The sequence below is a fragment of the Olea europaea genome, chromosome 14, assembly GCF_002742605.1.
Source record: "Olea europaea var. sylvestris chromosome 14, O_europaea_v1, whole genome shotgun sequence".
NCBI lineage: Eukaryota > Viridiplantae > Streptophyta > Magnoliopsida > Lamiales > Oleaceae > Olea > Olea europaea.
The window spans coordinates 12,599,689-12,614,535 of NC_036250.1; the positions used below are offsets into that span (position 1 = coordinate 12,599,689).

At 34.2% G+C, this 14,847-nt stretch overlaps 1 protein-coding gene across 6 annotated transcripts; it reads left to right on the plus strand.

Moving 5' to 3' along the window:
• Window positions 1-3,869: 3,869 nt before the first annotated feature.
• Window positions 3,870-9,658, plus strand: LOC111409210. 6 transcript variants are annotated; one of them, XM_023039210.1, is made up of 8 exons: window positions 3,870-3,976; window positions 4,557-4,779; window positions 4,883-5,365; window positions 5,547-5,696; window positions 7,377-7,517; window positions 7,979-8,041; window positions 8,202-8,542; window positions 8,766-9,658. In XM_023039210.1, exons 2-8 carry the CDS (start codon window positions 4,725-4,727, stop codon window positions 9,393-9,395), a joined length of 1,863 nt encoding a protein of 620 aa, XP_022894978.1. In that variant the 5' UTR covers window positions 3,870-3,976; window positions 4,557-4,724; the 3' UTR covers window positions 9,396-9,658. The 6 variants fall into 6 exon arrangements, with proteins under 6 accessions (XP_022894978.1, XP_022894975.1, XP_022894979.1 ...); XM_023039207.1 differs by having other exon boundaries at window positions 7,979-8,026; window positions 8,109-8,542; XM_023039211.1 differs by having other exon boundaries at window positions 7,979-8,026.
• Window positions 9,659-14,847: the final 5,189 nt, after the last annotated feature.

Consider the following 14,847-nt stretch of genomic DNA (forward strand, 5'->3'; position numbering starts at 1 on the left):
CTCGCAGGCTCGACAAGCCAAGCAGGCTCGGCTCGTGGGATCGAGCCCCCTACTAGGCTCGGGCTCATTATTTGACGAGCCCGAGCCGTCCACGAGCTGAGTTTTAACGAGTCGAGCGGTCAAGTCGACAAGCCGCTCGACCCGTTTGACATTCCTAGAGGTAAGTAACAGAATTTACGTTTGTGAAATTCAAAATTGAAATGCCTTAAATGTCTAAAACCTGGTTATAAATATAGTTATCTATACCTTAGCAGTGTTGAATTTTGTCCTAGTTTTTGGATTGGATCCTAATACATATAGCTAGCTTCCAATTGTTTTACCTTTTGTACTTTATTTCTTTCGTGCTCTTTCAGTAACACATGACAATCGTAGCTATTGCTCACATTTTCATCTTGTCTGCAAAATCGTACCAATTTCATAAATGTATCTGAGTATGCGGAGGTCACCATGTAAAAGACCCAAGCAGTGCTGACGTTAGAAGGGATGATGAGAAAAAGTCAGCCCTAGTTGAAAAGAGAGAAATTGGCGTTATGGCTCTTGGGACGAGTGTCAAAGAGAGAGTGTTCAAGATATTGTCGTTGAAGGAGATCAAAATGTGAAATTCTACCTTATGTTACGAACACGAATATACCCTTTTATCCTCGTTTATGTTGATATGTTGGTTACGAATAAACCGTGATGCTTGTCTTTGCAATCTAGAATAAATTTTCATATCGGCTTAAACTATTTGATTAGGTTGTCAAGGGTCAGGGGAAGACTCGGGGTTCAATTTCAGTGGGATCAAAATTTAACTAAGAATTTATCTTTTTGCCAAATAAGGCAAAAATGTAATATTAAGCCTCTGTTTAGCCTCCATTATTTTAAAAATTCATTTTCAACGACATATTTACCCATAAAATAATTTTAGATGCAAATTAAAAACTTTTTCTTATTTTCTAACCATACATTTTCTAACAAAATAAAATAAAAACTTGTTTAAAATAAAATAAAAGCTTATTTAAGAAAAAAAAAACGTTACTTAGAAAAATGAAATAAAATAAAAACTTATTTTAAAAAAAAATTTTAAAATGATTTTTTTTTTTGGTTTTTTTAAAATTTATTTTATATATATATATAATGCAAAGTTACAATTTTACCCTTTCTAAAATTAGTGAAAATGATGAAATAAGTTGGGTTGTTATGGCATGGTGACACAAAGTATATAATTAGATGACCATGATAAAATAAACTCAAATTGAATAATCGTGGTAATATTAATTATAAAGTTGAAGGGGGAATTGGCGGATTTAACCCACGTGGTATATCACCTAAAACAGATGGCATAAAAGACATTTCAATTTCCCTTGCTTTCCACGTCCAAGACTGAAAATGGAAGTATACTCTGTAGGGATGTAAACGAGCCGAGCCGAGCCGGCTCGCGAGCCGAAATTTTGGGCTCGGGCTCGGTATGGTTAGTTAATATTTTTGTTCATACTATTTCTATTTTATTTATAGAGTTTTTCATAACATTTAAGTAGTTGATTATTTTAAGAGAAAATATTCCAATAGTATGAAATTTACAAATTTAGTTGCCAGAAATCCCACTTTATTCAGCTTCTAGGGATGTGCGAATTAGAAATTTAAATTTATGAGCCATAAGTCGTTTAAAATAACATTGACCTTTCTATAAATAATTTTTTTTAGGTAGCGATTTGAATTTAAAATTTTTGGGTCGTTACATGGATAGTAGGTGTTGACCTTAATTTCTATTGGGGTAATGTGGTCAACAAGTACATATTCCACGTAGATAACTTTTTGTGCACGGTAGCAAACCGTTAGTCACTCATAACCTTTTTCGGAGGTATAGTGGAGGCAGCGGCGAGTGCTACGACGATCTCATCAATGAACTTTCAAGAAGAAAAGAAACAACATACTTGAATTGATTCAAGATCCCTTACAACCCGAAAGTGACTCTCTATCGAAGCACCTGCGGCCCATGAATCTTCTTTGGCCTTAAACTTAAACTACTACCTTGTTGCTTTCCTCTCCGCTCCTTAAGTTGGAAGATCTGCCTCTAGTACTTCATTTCATGAATATAGCTTTTAGAAAGGAATAAAGTAGCTCGACTATAAAGGAGAGAAAATGAAAAGATGTCGCATTTCAGTTTTCGATATTCTCTTATTAAACAAGGCGGGATATGTGAAAATATTAGAGCAAAGTGCATGTTTAAGTGTATAGGATTGCATTACCCTTGAAATGGAAATAAGTGAGAGTATTTATAATGGAAGATGCAGATTTGGAACCGTTGGACAGAGGGATATTTGGTCTTATCTGCTGGCCAATGAGTCCCCTCCTAGATATCAAGCAATCAATCCCTATATGGGCTAGGCATTAATGCTCCCTAATGAGTGAATTTTGTGACTTGACCTTTTGGCTTCTGCTGCGCAAGCATCATACAATGAACCGTATGGATCTTATTTTGGTAGTTTTTTGTAAAAAAAAATAAAAAATCCCCTATTTAATATAGATGAGGTGACATGATATTGTTCCAACAGACGTTGTTCCATGTGTTATCGTTTCAGCGCATATCCTTCAGATGATAGGGAGGGCGGTCCTAGTTGACTTGCTTAGTTGGCTGCCACGTTGACGACGATCTGGAGTCTCTTCATAAGAGGCATAACAGGAGGATTTTCTGATTTGCATAGAGGTAAGTAACATAATATACGTTTGTGAAATTCAAAATTTTAAATGTCTAAAACCTGGTTATAAATATAGTTATCTATACCTTAGCAGTGTTGAAATTTGTCCTAGTTTTTGGTTGGATCCTAATACATATAGATAGCTTCCAATTGTTTTACCTTTTGTACTTTATTTCTTTCGTGCTCTTTCAGTAACACATGACAGTCGTAGCTATTGCTCACATTTTCATCTTGTCTGCAAAATCGTACCAATTTTATAAATGTATCTGAGTATGCGGAGATCACCATGTAAAAGACACAAGCAGTGCTGAAGTTAGAAGGGATGATGAGAAAAAGTCAACCCTAGTTGAAAAGAGAGAAATTGACGTTAAGGCTCTTGGGACGAGTGTCAAAGAGAGCGTTCAAGATATTGTCGTTGAAGGAGGTCAAAATGTGAAATTCTACCTTGTGTTACGAACACGAATACACCCTTTTATCCTCGTTTATGTTGATATGTTGGTTACGAAAAAAACCGTGATGCTTGTCTTTGCAATCTATAATAAATTTTCATGTCGGCTTAAACTATTTGATTAGGTTGTCAAGGATCAGGGGAAGACTCGGGGTTCAATTTCAGTGGGATCAAAATTTAACTAAGAATTTATCTTTTTGCCAAATAAGGCAAAAATGTAATATTAAGCCTATGTTTGGCCTCCATTATTTTAAAAATTCATTTTCAACGACATATTTACCCATAAAATAATTTTAGTCGCAAATTAAAAACTTTTTCTTATTTTCTAACCATACATTCTCTAACAAAATAAAATAAAAACTTGTTTAAAATAAAATAAAAGCTTATTTAAAAAAAACGTTACTTAGAAAAATGAAATAAAATAAAAACTTATTTTAAAAAAAAATTTAAAATGAATTTTTTTTTTTGGTTTCTTTAAAATTTATGATATATATATATATATATATATATATATATATATATATAATGCAAAGTTACCATTTTACCGTTTTTAAAATTAGTGAAAATGATGAAAAAAGTTGGGTTGTTATGGCATGGTGACACAAAGTATATAATTAGATGATCATGATAAAATAAAATCAAATTGAATGATCGTGATGATGTTAATTATAAAGTTGAACGGGAATTGGCGGATTTAACCCACGTGGTATATCACCTAAAACAGATGGCATAAAAGACATTTCAATTTCCCTTGCTTTCCACATCCAAGACTGAAAATGGAAGTATACTCTGCAAACTCCAGGGAAGTTGGAAGATGTGGCTGCAATTTACCGCCGGAAACAGAGTTCAGGTAAAAAAATTCAATTAAATCTCGATTTTCTGTTCATTCAAGGTTTATCCAGTTCTATTCAAGAACCCATATCTTATAGTATTATTTTTGTTCTTTTTTATCGATCTTCCTTGTTCATTCTTGCCCATTTTCTTCCGTCTTGATCTTCACATTTGTGTTGCCAGTTCAACATTTCATCGAGATCAAGGTGGGCGAGCCAAGTACTAAGCTTTGAATGTTGACCCTAAAGTTATTAAAACAGTTGTAATTATCTGTTCTCGGACTTCAGGCTCTCCTCTTGTAGATTCCTAGTTCTGGTTGACCCTCTATAAAATTTGCATAGGCTTCTAGAAATAGTCAATGTTGCAATAGAGATTCATGTTTTCAAAGCTGAGTAGAAGGTTAATTTTACTATATATGGACGTCATTCGAGAGAGTTCTCAAAATACTTTGCCACTTTTCACATCTCTCTCCACATTGATCCTTATTAAGAAATTTCCTCAATTTCTATATATAATAGAGGTTTAGTGGCCTCTACGTGTGTATGTGTGTGGATAAACATGTGTAAATGTCTTGTTTTGATTCTAACTTATGCATATAGTTTAGTGCAGGTTCTTTATTTGCTGTTTCAGAAGCACATTGCAACTAGATTCGAGATGTGCGTAAATATCTTGTAGGACAATCTTGGCAATTCAGTGAGTTGATTGAAGAAATATAGAAAAGTATAACGTAGATTTTGCTTTTGGATGCAAGTAATCTTCTGACAAGTATGGCTAGTACTTCATCAAACTTGGATCCAAATCTCACTGACAACACAAATACTGGTAAGTTAGAAAATATTCTTCAGGTTACCTCAGACATATAAGTAAAAAGTTTCATTCTATTATGTGAAGGCATCTTTTTAATTGGCATATGTTGACATGCCAGAAAAGGATCTCAGCTTCTACCTACCACTGTATAAGGCTGCAATCAAAGGTGATTGGGAGAGTGCTAGTATATTATTTGATTCAAATCCAGAAGCAGTCACGGCCAGGATCACAAAGAATTTGGAGACAATTCTTCACATTGCAGTTGGAAGAAGTGAAGCAATTCATTTTGTGGAGAAGTTAGTGGAATTGATGCCAGATGAAGCATTGCCTCTGACAAGTAAATTTAGTGAGAATGCCCTACACTACGCTGCCAAATATGGCAATACCAAGGCAGCAAATATATTAGTGACCCGAGATCCAGGTTTATCTCACATTTGGAATGATACCAACTTATTACCTCTCCATTTAGCTGCACTTTTTGGGCACAAGGAAATGGTTCTGTTTCTATTGTCTGTTACCAAAGACAATATACAGCCGAACCCTTTTGCAGATAAACCTGGAATTACTCTCCTGATGGCTATAGTACACTCAGGATTCTTTGGTGAGTAATGATATTGCACTCGATTAATTGTTGCAAAAAACATTATAATAAATGCCAATATAATAAAAACCTTGGCTATTAAATTGCAGTTCTTTGATTTGGAGAGTGTAAGGAAATCTAGCATTTATGCTGGACTTGGATTGATGATCATGTACTTACATTTATCTGTGTATTTCTGCAGATGTGGCTCTGGATCTTGTTCAGTGTTATCCTAAGTTGGCTGTAACTATATCTCCAGGTGGCAACACAGCTTTGAGTATTTTAGCTGGAAAGCCTTCAGCATTTCTGAGTGGAAGTTCCTTAGGGTTTTGGCAGAAGTTCATCTATTCATGTTAGTTTCCGCAACTCCATTTTGCATCCTAATCCATCTTTGAAACTTTCTTCTACACTTTGGAGTATGCTGCTCCTGCCGACATCAAGATAACTGCGTAGTAAATGTCCACATGCCTGTATGAAAATGATTTTGCAACTGGCATCTAATAAGTCTGAATCATTACTCGCCTAATGCAAATAATGCATAATTCTTGTCCTTCACCTTTCCTATGAATTGATTTGCCAACCACGTGGACTGATTATGTGCTTCTTAGCATCATAATGATCCATTAGGCAACTTACTTGTGGTTCGGATCGATTCATAAGAATTCACATATCCCAATAAATAATGATTTTGATTTAAACTATCTTATATATGAGTTAAATTGGCTAAGGTTATAGGTCATAGTTATTACAGAGAACCAAAATCTCTAGCAGCCTAGCTGCAGTTTCTCTTTCCAACCTAGCTAGCTGGGTTAAGTTGGAAGGTTTTATTGTGTTCCTCGTGCATGCACACCAGTTGACTGGCCTCATGCAGCCAGGGATTTCCCAACAAAAGAATGAAAGATTGACGAAATCTCATAGAGTCATTCAATCTGAATGCTATAAAGAGTGATACAGAGAAAGCTACTGTAATTCACTCGTGCAGTACCCTGAGCACAAATGCATGCAGTTCCAACCTTTATCCCATGCTGGATCCATAAGGGATAGAAGATTACTCTACGTTGTTGTTTTTGAATGTTAGCAGATAGAGGAAAGAGAAGAGAAAGGGGAGGAGGGAAATTTTTCTAGAAATTCCTTCTTGCAAATCCCAGATATGAAAGTGACTTGCGTATATTTTTCTCTCAAGATAATCAGTTCAGTCTTTCCTGAACTCATGAGTTTTAAGGCATCATTAGATATTCAATTGGTCAAATGAGTATGATTCTTTCTTAACCTCATTTTTTTCCCCACAAATACTTCATTTTTTTAAAACACAAATCATGTGGACATCTTTTTCCCGAAGGCTATATTCTGATGCCCACCAACTCTTTTATGATCTTAAGATTTAAGTTTAGGCCCTCTGTTTCTTATGTTCTTTAGAGACAAGTGACTGGTTGTCCTACTCATTTTACTTGAAACATTTATGACATTGTAAAACTTCATCACTGTTTTGGTGTTTCAAATGAATTTAGCGTGTCATGATGTAAAATGCTTTTATGGAATACAGAATAAAGATTATGTTAGGTGATGTTAAGAAAGATGGTTTTCTTCAAATGGTGCAGCAAATTAAAGAGTCTGCGGCATCTAAAGATTCTAGAATCTAGGTAAAAAAAATGATGATCATAATTTTTTCTTTTGTGTGAAGTACATTCCTTCAAATATTTAGCAAGTTTGAGATTGAAATTATATATCATTAGAAGATATGTAATTAAAATTCAAGCATCAAGTCATTCCACATTTCAAATTTTTGGAGATGACTAAGATGGGGAGACTAGAGATATGCTGAAAGCAACTGGACACTGTAGAAGAGCCTGGACTACTTTAATGCAGGCACTAAGTGGTGCAAAAAAGAAATTTGCATCTATTCAGAAGGAATCATAGTTTCTTTATTATCCTTTTGCTTTCATGCTTAAACTCGAAAAGGTCATTGCAATTTTTCATAGTTGCAATTTACGGGTTTGGTCAAAGAGACATATTTATCTGTTTCTTCTTGCAGGTGTTCCAGTAAAGTTGGCTAAAATCTCTTACCGCCAGAATAGAAATGACATTGAGAACTTTTCTGAGCCACCACCGAAGCACATTGGTATATGCTACCGTGTTCTGATTCAAAATTTCAGAAAAGATTACCTACTTTTTGGTATGCGAAGATTTCCTTGGTATATTCACCTTTTTAAATAATTTCAAGTTTTTATAAATGAATGGCACCTGAAACATAATTGCCATTTTGCAACTTCTATAACATCAAGTGTCACAGACTGGTAATACAATCAACTATTATAGAAAAATGTGGTTGCAGCACTTTCAATTTGCACAACTGTGAGTTCTTTCTGGTTGGGAAAATATCGTATTCTAAACTCTGCTACAAAAGGCCTCTTCTTTTGTACAAGGTTTCCAGATTTGTCACATAAAGGTGTAAAATGCAAGATGCCATCCAGTGTTTATGGACATTTGAGTGTTACCTATGCTTAGCTCTTAATAACAAAAAGAAATTTACCAGTTTCTTAATGAAATGCCACAGTGCTTTGACATTCTCTTTCTAGATCTACTTTGATGCTTTTGGTTCAGTTTGAACATTTTCTTCATTGTTATGTTGAGCAGCATGCCAAAAGTTGCATAAGAAATTCTGGGAAGTCATACAAGCAATAGGTATGTACATAAAAGGTATCTCTTTGGCTAGTCAAAATTTCTGAAGGAAGCTCTTCCATGCATCATGTGATTTTTATTGCAGTGCCGCATGTTAAGCATATACATGAAACAAAGTTGATGCATTGCCAAGCAATTGAACTCGTCAAGTTCTTATGCATGGAAATTCCACACACAGATAACTCTACTTCTGGCTCCATATATAAACCAGCAGTCATTAATGCAACAACTCTTGGACATTATGAAGTTTTGGAAGAAATTTTGAAGGCATTTCCTAGTGCAATTTGGTCATTAGATAAGGAGAACCACGATTTGTTCCAAATGGCTGTTATTAACAGACACGATACTATTTTCAATCTCCTATATGAGTTGGATGAGCATGCACATTTGGTGACACAAAATACTGATAATCACGACAACAATATATTGCACTTGGCTGGGAAGTTGGCACCTCAGCACCGTCTTAATCTTGTAGCTGGTGCAGCTTTGCAGATGCAACGCGAGTTACAGTGGTATAAGGTGATAAATCTCCTTCATGCTTTTGTCTCCTTTTCTTTTCTGGGGTGAGTGGGTGGGACTCCTGAATTATCGTCACAGCCATGTATCCTTACCTGTGTATTGTATATATACTTCAAATGAGGCTTCTAAACAGTTTGCTTATTCAAAATTTTGCTCTCCTATGGCATTTCAAAAGTCGCTATAAAATGATCTTGGTCTTCTTAACCTTGCTGCTTTCATGCAGGAGGTACAAAAATTTGTGACGCCAAGCTACACTGGAAAGGAAAATTCTGAAGGGAAGACGCCTGCTATGGTTTTTACCGAGGAACACAAGGATTTGATAGAAAAGGGTGAAGACTGGTTGAAAGAAACTGCTAAATCATGCACATTTGCCGGAACTCTTATTGCCACAGTTGTGTTCGCTGCGGCCATAACAGTGCCAGGTGGTAGTAGTGGTGAGAGTGGAATACCCATCTTCGAAAAGGAAAGGCCTTTTATTGTCTTTGCCATTTCAAATGCTGTCTCTTTATTTTCGTCTGTTACTTCTGTGTTGATGTTCTTGTCTGTTCTCACCTCACGCTATGCTGAAACAGATTTTCTATACTCCCTCCCAAATAAGTTAATCATAGGTCTTCTTAACCTACTTCTTTCCTTGGGAACCATGACGATAGCTTTCAGTGCCGCAATTTATATTGTTTTCGGGCATAAAAAGACCATGATCCTTATTCCACTCATTGTGTTAGCCCGCCTTCCAGTTATCTTGTTTTTGCCCTTACAGTATCCTCTTCTAAAGGATATGATCAGATCAACATATGGCCCTGGAATTTTTGGTAAGCGAAAGAAATCCTTGTTTGAAAAATTGGGGGCTAGATAAGAGTTTCGTTTATCTTGTTTGAACCTTTCTAATTGTATTTTCTTTTGAAACTGCACCCTATCAATGTATAAATTCAAATTTACTGTATTGTCAGAATCAAGCGTGCAGTACCTTAAACAAAGCCAGCATGGGTTGTTCAGTACCGAGGATAGAAGGATAGAACAGGATTAAGTGAGAAATATATTTCACAAATTTACCGGTTGTAATGTTGAGTTTGACTCTATTGTACCTAGAATTTTTGATGTTCGAACTCTTCGAAATAACTGGAGTACCCGTGTTGACACGACATGACAAGAGTAAGAGTACTTTAACCCGACACGGCAATGTATACACATGTAAATATCTTTTAGCTATTATAATGTTTTTAGGTTAATCAAGTTGACAAAAAAAAAGTCATATTAACAGTATTAATATGTTAATAAGGTTGATAGAAAAGCCATATTTACAATATTTAGACTTTTTTTAGTCATATCTTTATATCCTAGATTTTAGAAAATAAAATATTCGACATTTAAATACATATTAGCATCCGATACCTGTACTCTAATCTGAGATTCATAGCCTCGCATGATGCACAAGTATTTTGCAACCCATTTATATCTGCAAAGAGTTATCAGGCTGTATGACTTTCCTCCAAGAGAGAGTTCTCTGTTTAAAGTTTTTGGCTAGCACCTTAAGTGCCACAATCCTGTTTCTGCTTGGCATAAAGTTGTTAATTTATGATGTGCATCACGATCAAACACAATCAGTTCCTTCTGCTCCTAGTTAACGCCCTAACCATGTTCCATCTGAACTTCTAAGAAGGGGCCAAAAGAGCAAGGAGCGAAAAAGTAAAATAAAAATGGGGAATTTACATAAATGTCACTAAAATTGAAAATGGATAAAAAAAAATTCATTTGCACCAATTTCTTCCGAAAATGTCACCTTTTTTTTTTTTTAATGCAAAATGTTCACTTTACCCTTTATGACACCTTTTTAGGAGCAATAAATACTTGATTTGAATGCAATTAATGGTGTAATGTGATGATTTGTTTGATTTATTTTAAACATTTAAGATATGATTATTATATTGTATAATATGAATTTTTGTTTAAAAAATGGGTGAAAAGTTAAAAAAAAAAAACAAAAAAAAAACCACACACACGCATGCACACACATACAAGTATGTATGAACACAAACCGTACACTCTTCTTCTTCATTTTCATTCCATCATCAATAAAAGAAAGCTATTGATCAATCTCAAAGGTCAGCTATTAGAAATTGTTTATATTTTCATCTCATAGTTTACTACTTTAGATGTTTAATACAACATAATTGTATTTAATTGAACTTTTTGAATCTTTTATTCATTAATGTGTTTTATTTTTGATATATTTTTCAAAGGGAAAAAATACCAACATCCTTTAGAAAAATATGAAATATTTCATATTTAATAAAGCATTGAGTCATTCCTTATTTATTTGTGAGAAGATATTGTGATGTTGTAGTTAAGAATTGATTATCACCATTAATGTTTTCAATCTCTTCCAAAGAACTAAATACATGGTTTTCAAGCTTTCCTGAAATTTATGGCAGTTCAACTATCGAGTAATGTCGTCGAAATCGTCGGGTTAGACATTTGAACTGTTGAACTCGACATTTACTCACTGTCGGGATAGCCAATTTAACAGTCAACTTCGACACTTGAAAATTGTTGAAACTCTTTATTTTCCTTTTTACTATTATATGGATCTAAATATTCGAAAACTCAAATTTGATGGTATTAAATATCGACATATGGAATGTGCAAAATTCTCACATTTGCAATTTTAACATTTCAGGTATGAGTCATCACTTGTGATTCATAGGGGAAAGTTTGTTCAACCCCCAATGTAATATAAGTTTCTTGAACAACCATTCAATGTCGTTATTGACGTTGTATGTCGAATGTTCCCCCTACTGCGTTGTACATTATCAAGTTATATTATAGCTTTGTTGTCATTATTGTTTGCAACCATTATTGCTCATTATGTTGTCATTATCGAACTCTACTACTGTTGAAAATAATTCAACCACACCATTCAAAAACTGTTATCACAATCCACTAAAAAATTCAACTTTAATCCCCACAATACACATTGTTTCTAAGTTGTAAATAGTGGACTCATTAGACGTATAAATGATAAACACCATTAATGTTAAATCGTATTATTATGGAGAAAAAGAGGAGGACAATTACAAAATTGGATTGAATTATTTACTACAATATTAGAGGTGGAGTATTTTTTGTACTTTAAAAAAAAAATCAACAATTTAACGTTTTCATTATCTTTATTCTTTTTTATCATATTTATAACCTATTAATTTTATTGGAGCGTACATATCTTGCATAAAGGTATTTTCAACTTACGGTGTTCCCCATCACATTCTCAACTTGCATTACTGTCTTCAACTTACATCGTCATTATCATTCTCACATCATTCACAGATAGGCAAATATATGTTCAACTTCACAAGTAAAATACAGATCCATAGGCAACATATTGCATGACAACTCAACAGTTCATCTGCCGTTCTTGAAGAATTATTTATGTCATCATCGACACTTGGTCATGACAAATGGCATGAATAATTTTCAACAGTTCATTGCAATTGAGTAAAGTACACTAAAAATTTCAATGTAACAAATATTCGAATACACAGCATTATATATATACATTATCACATGAATCCCTGACAGAAACTAGAGACCATAAATATAGTCTACACATAAGCATAATAGTTGAAAAATTAACAAATTTAGCTATGTTACCATTGAATTTCACCTAGGAGCACACAACATTTAAACAACGGTTACAACAAACTAAAATATTTGTGTGCATCACTAATAGAAATTGTAAAATATTTTAAAGTAAAAAGCTATACAAAAGTACTGTCACAATACGTTGCTATTGTGAAATAAATACATCCAAAAGTACTATCACTTCATTAACTATTTAAAACAACTGTTATATTATCCTTGAGAATGTGTAACTATTTCCCTAGTTAACTCCTACAATGTATCTGATATGTTGCTTGATTTAACGTTGGTTGACTTTCTATCCACTTCCCCTCGTGAATGGAGTACTAGTCAATACAGCAGGCACTCGAACATGTGTCGATCGTTGCATATTTGCATTAACATCATCGTCACCTTGAACGGTATGGTTGATGCCAGTGGTACATCGGTGTATACTCCTATGCAAAAGTGTTTTGAGTTGTATTAGATACCAAAATTTAATAATGGAAGAAAATATCAGTTTCTACCAAAATTTGAAGTATAACATCGAAATGATACGTTTATCTTCAACTAAACATATTTAACGTAAAATATAAGAATTTGACATTATATAACTACCCCTCTACGGAACTTACTATTTTCTACAAGCATAGGGAACTTCGTAACTGTTGGGTCATGTACCTTTCGATTAGACACCTTTATACGAAATAATCAAGTTTTCAATGCCAAGGTTAAGAAATCAAAACATTCTAATATTTATTTTTTAAAACTGAAAGTAGTAGCACATGCCAATTGCCTCTTTTACCCATCTAGTCAATGGACCTTTCGATAGTTTGGACTACTAACTTTCAGGTTAGTATTTTAATATTTTTCAGGTCAAAAATTATATCGATCAAATGTATTTAATTGACAATTTTCAGTAAAATAAGTTATAAGCAATTCAATTACCTGAAAAAAATTCATTTTGTTTCCACCCAAATTCTATTTTTGCAATCAAATGGATCCTTAGTCTATGTTGAGAAAAGGAATTAGGATGCAACGGAGTTTGATACCTTGTATCAATATAATTCACGCTGCATCTGCGGAGCAGCACCAGAGATACCTTGAGGCGCCAGTTTTCCAGCCAAGTGCAAAAGATTATTTCCTTTAAAAACCCAAAGCTGCAAAGCCAACTGTTTGTGCTTCCTCATTTGATACAAAAGGTTGAAAACATTCTCTCTTCGATTTGTTACTGCTAGTAGAACTATGTTGTGTCCCGTTTGATTCCTTGACCAAATTGCAGGTGGAAATGAGTCCGAAATCTCCTCAACAATCTCAATGTTTCCCATACTTGCCCCCAAATGGACTGGCATTTCAACATTGAAGTGGCTGCTGAATAATCCAACTAATTGAAGTTCTTGTTGATGCATCAAACTAGCATTCTGACTGAATCTCGCTTGTGGCGCTGCAATTCAATTTTTACCTGAAGCGAGATTAATCTAAGTGAAACCCTCTTTGTCTTTAAGAAAGGTGTTAGGCCCAGATACAACTAATTTGTGGATCAATATATACAACAATTAAATGAAATTGCAGAAAATTTAAGAAATCAGAACACAAGATATGATTTCGCCCAAAATGGGCATGGATGTTCAATCTTGCGACATAATCACCCGTTGAGCATCTACAATAAGATATAGATCTAGATCCACTAACAATAACCAAGAAATCATTAAAGAATATACGAAGAAACCATAAGTTTCTTCAAGTTCTTTCTAGCCTCTTTACAACCCGTAATCACAACACTCAATTTCAAAGATTGCACTAAACAATCAGCCTTACAAGAAAAGAGATTAAAGAACCACACAGATTGATTACAGATATCCAGAAGAGAAAACCTTAACTATCACTCAGAGAAAGGGATGAAGAGACTGTATCGAACTATCTCAACCAAAAAGGGCCAAAACCAAGTTAAATATCCAGTCAAGTCAATGGTCACAATCCAAGGATTACAAATCGGCCACGTGCACGGCTGATTCTCAACCCTGAAGAGACAAAGTCGTGTGAACCTGAAAACACGATTCTCTTAATTGTATTAACCCAGATTGAAAATAGCCCAATTCTGCATAGGCCTAAATAAGCTAAGAAAAAGAAAGACAGCCCTATACATTAACAATCTCCACCTTGCTGAATTGTTTCTTGGCATTTATTAATGGATCTATTCACCTACATCTCATAGCTTCACTTGCTCTAATAATACCTGTAAAAAAATTTCAGTTAGTACGTGTCTTTCAAGAGATACTTGAAGATCTTATCATCACTACCTCAAGTGATATTTAGAATCTTCAAATAACTTCTAAACTTCTTTAAAGGCAGTACCTTAGTCCCAAATCTGAAAGATTGAATTCTGTAGCTATTATAGTCAAATTAATCAAACCTTTTTTCTACTATATTTCTCACAAAATGAAATTTTATATTTATATGTTTAGTTTTATCATGGTACATAGGATTTTTACTCAAGTGAATGGCACTTTGGTTATCAGTGTATATCCTAACAGAATCATTTATTAAACCAATTTCATTCAATAAACCTCTCAGCCAGATTCTCTCCTTTACAACATCACATTTAGCCATATACTCAACTTCAGCGGAGGACAAGGCAATCAATTTTTGTAATTGTGACTTCCAACTAATGCACCCATCACATAAAGTAAAAA

Excerpts from the sequence above, each read along its gene's own strand:
- LOC111409210 (XM_023039207.1), top strand. The coding sequence starts at position 4,725 with ATGGCTAGTACTTCATCAAACTTGGATCCAAATCTCACTGACAACACA. Across the intron at positions 5,366-5,546 it reads AGTACACTCAGGATTCTTTG|ATGTGGCTCTGGATCTTGTT; the intron begins GTGAGTAATGAT and ends GTATTTCTGCAG. Across the intron at positions 8,027-8,108 it reads GGAAGTCATACAAGCAATAG|TGCCGCATGTTAAGCATATA; the intron begins GTATGTACATAA and ends TTTTTATTGCAG.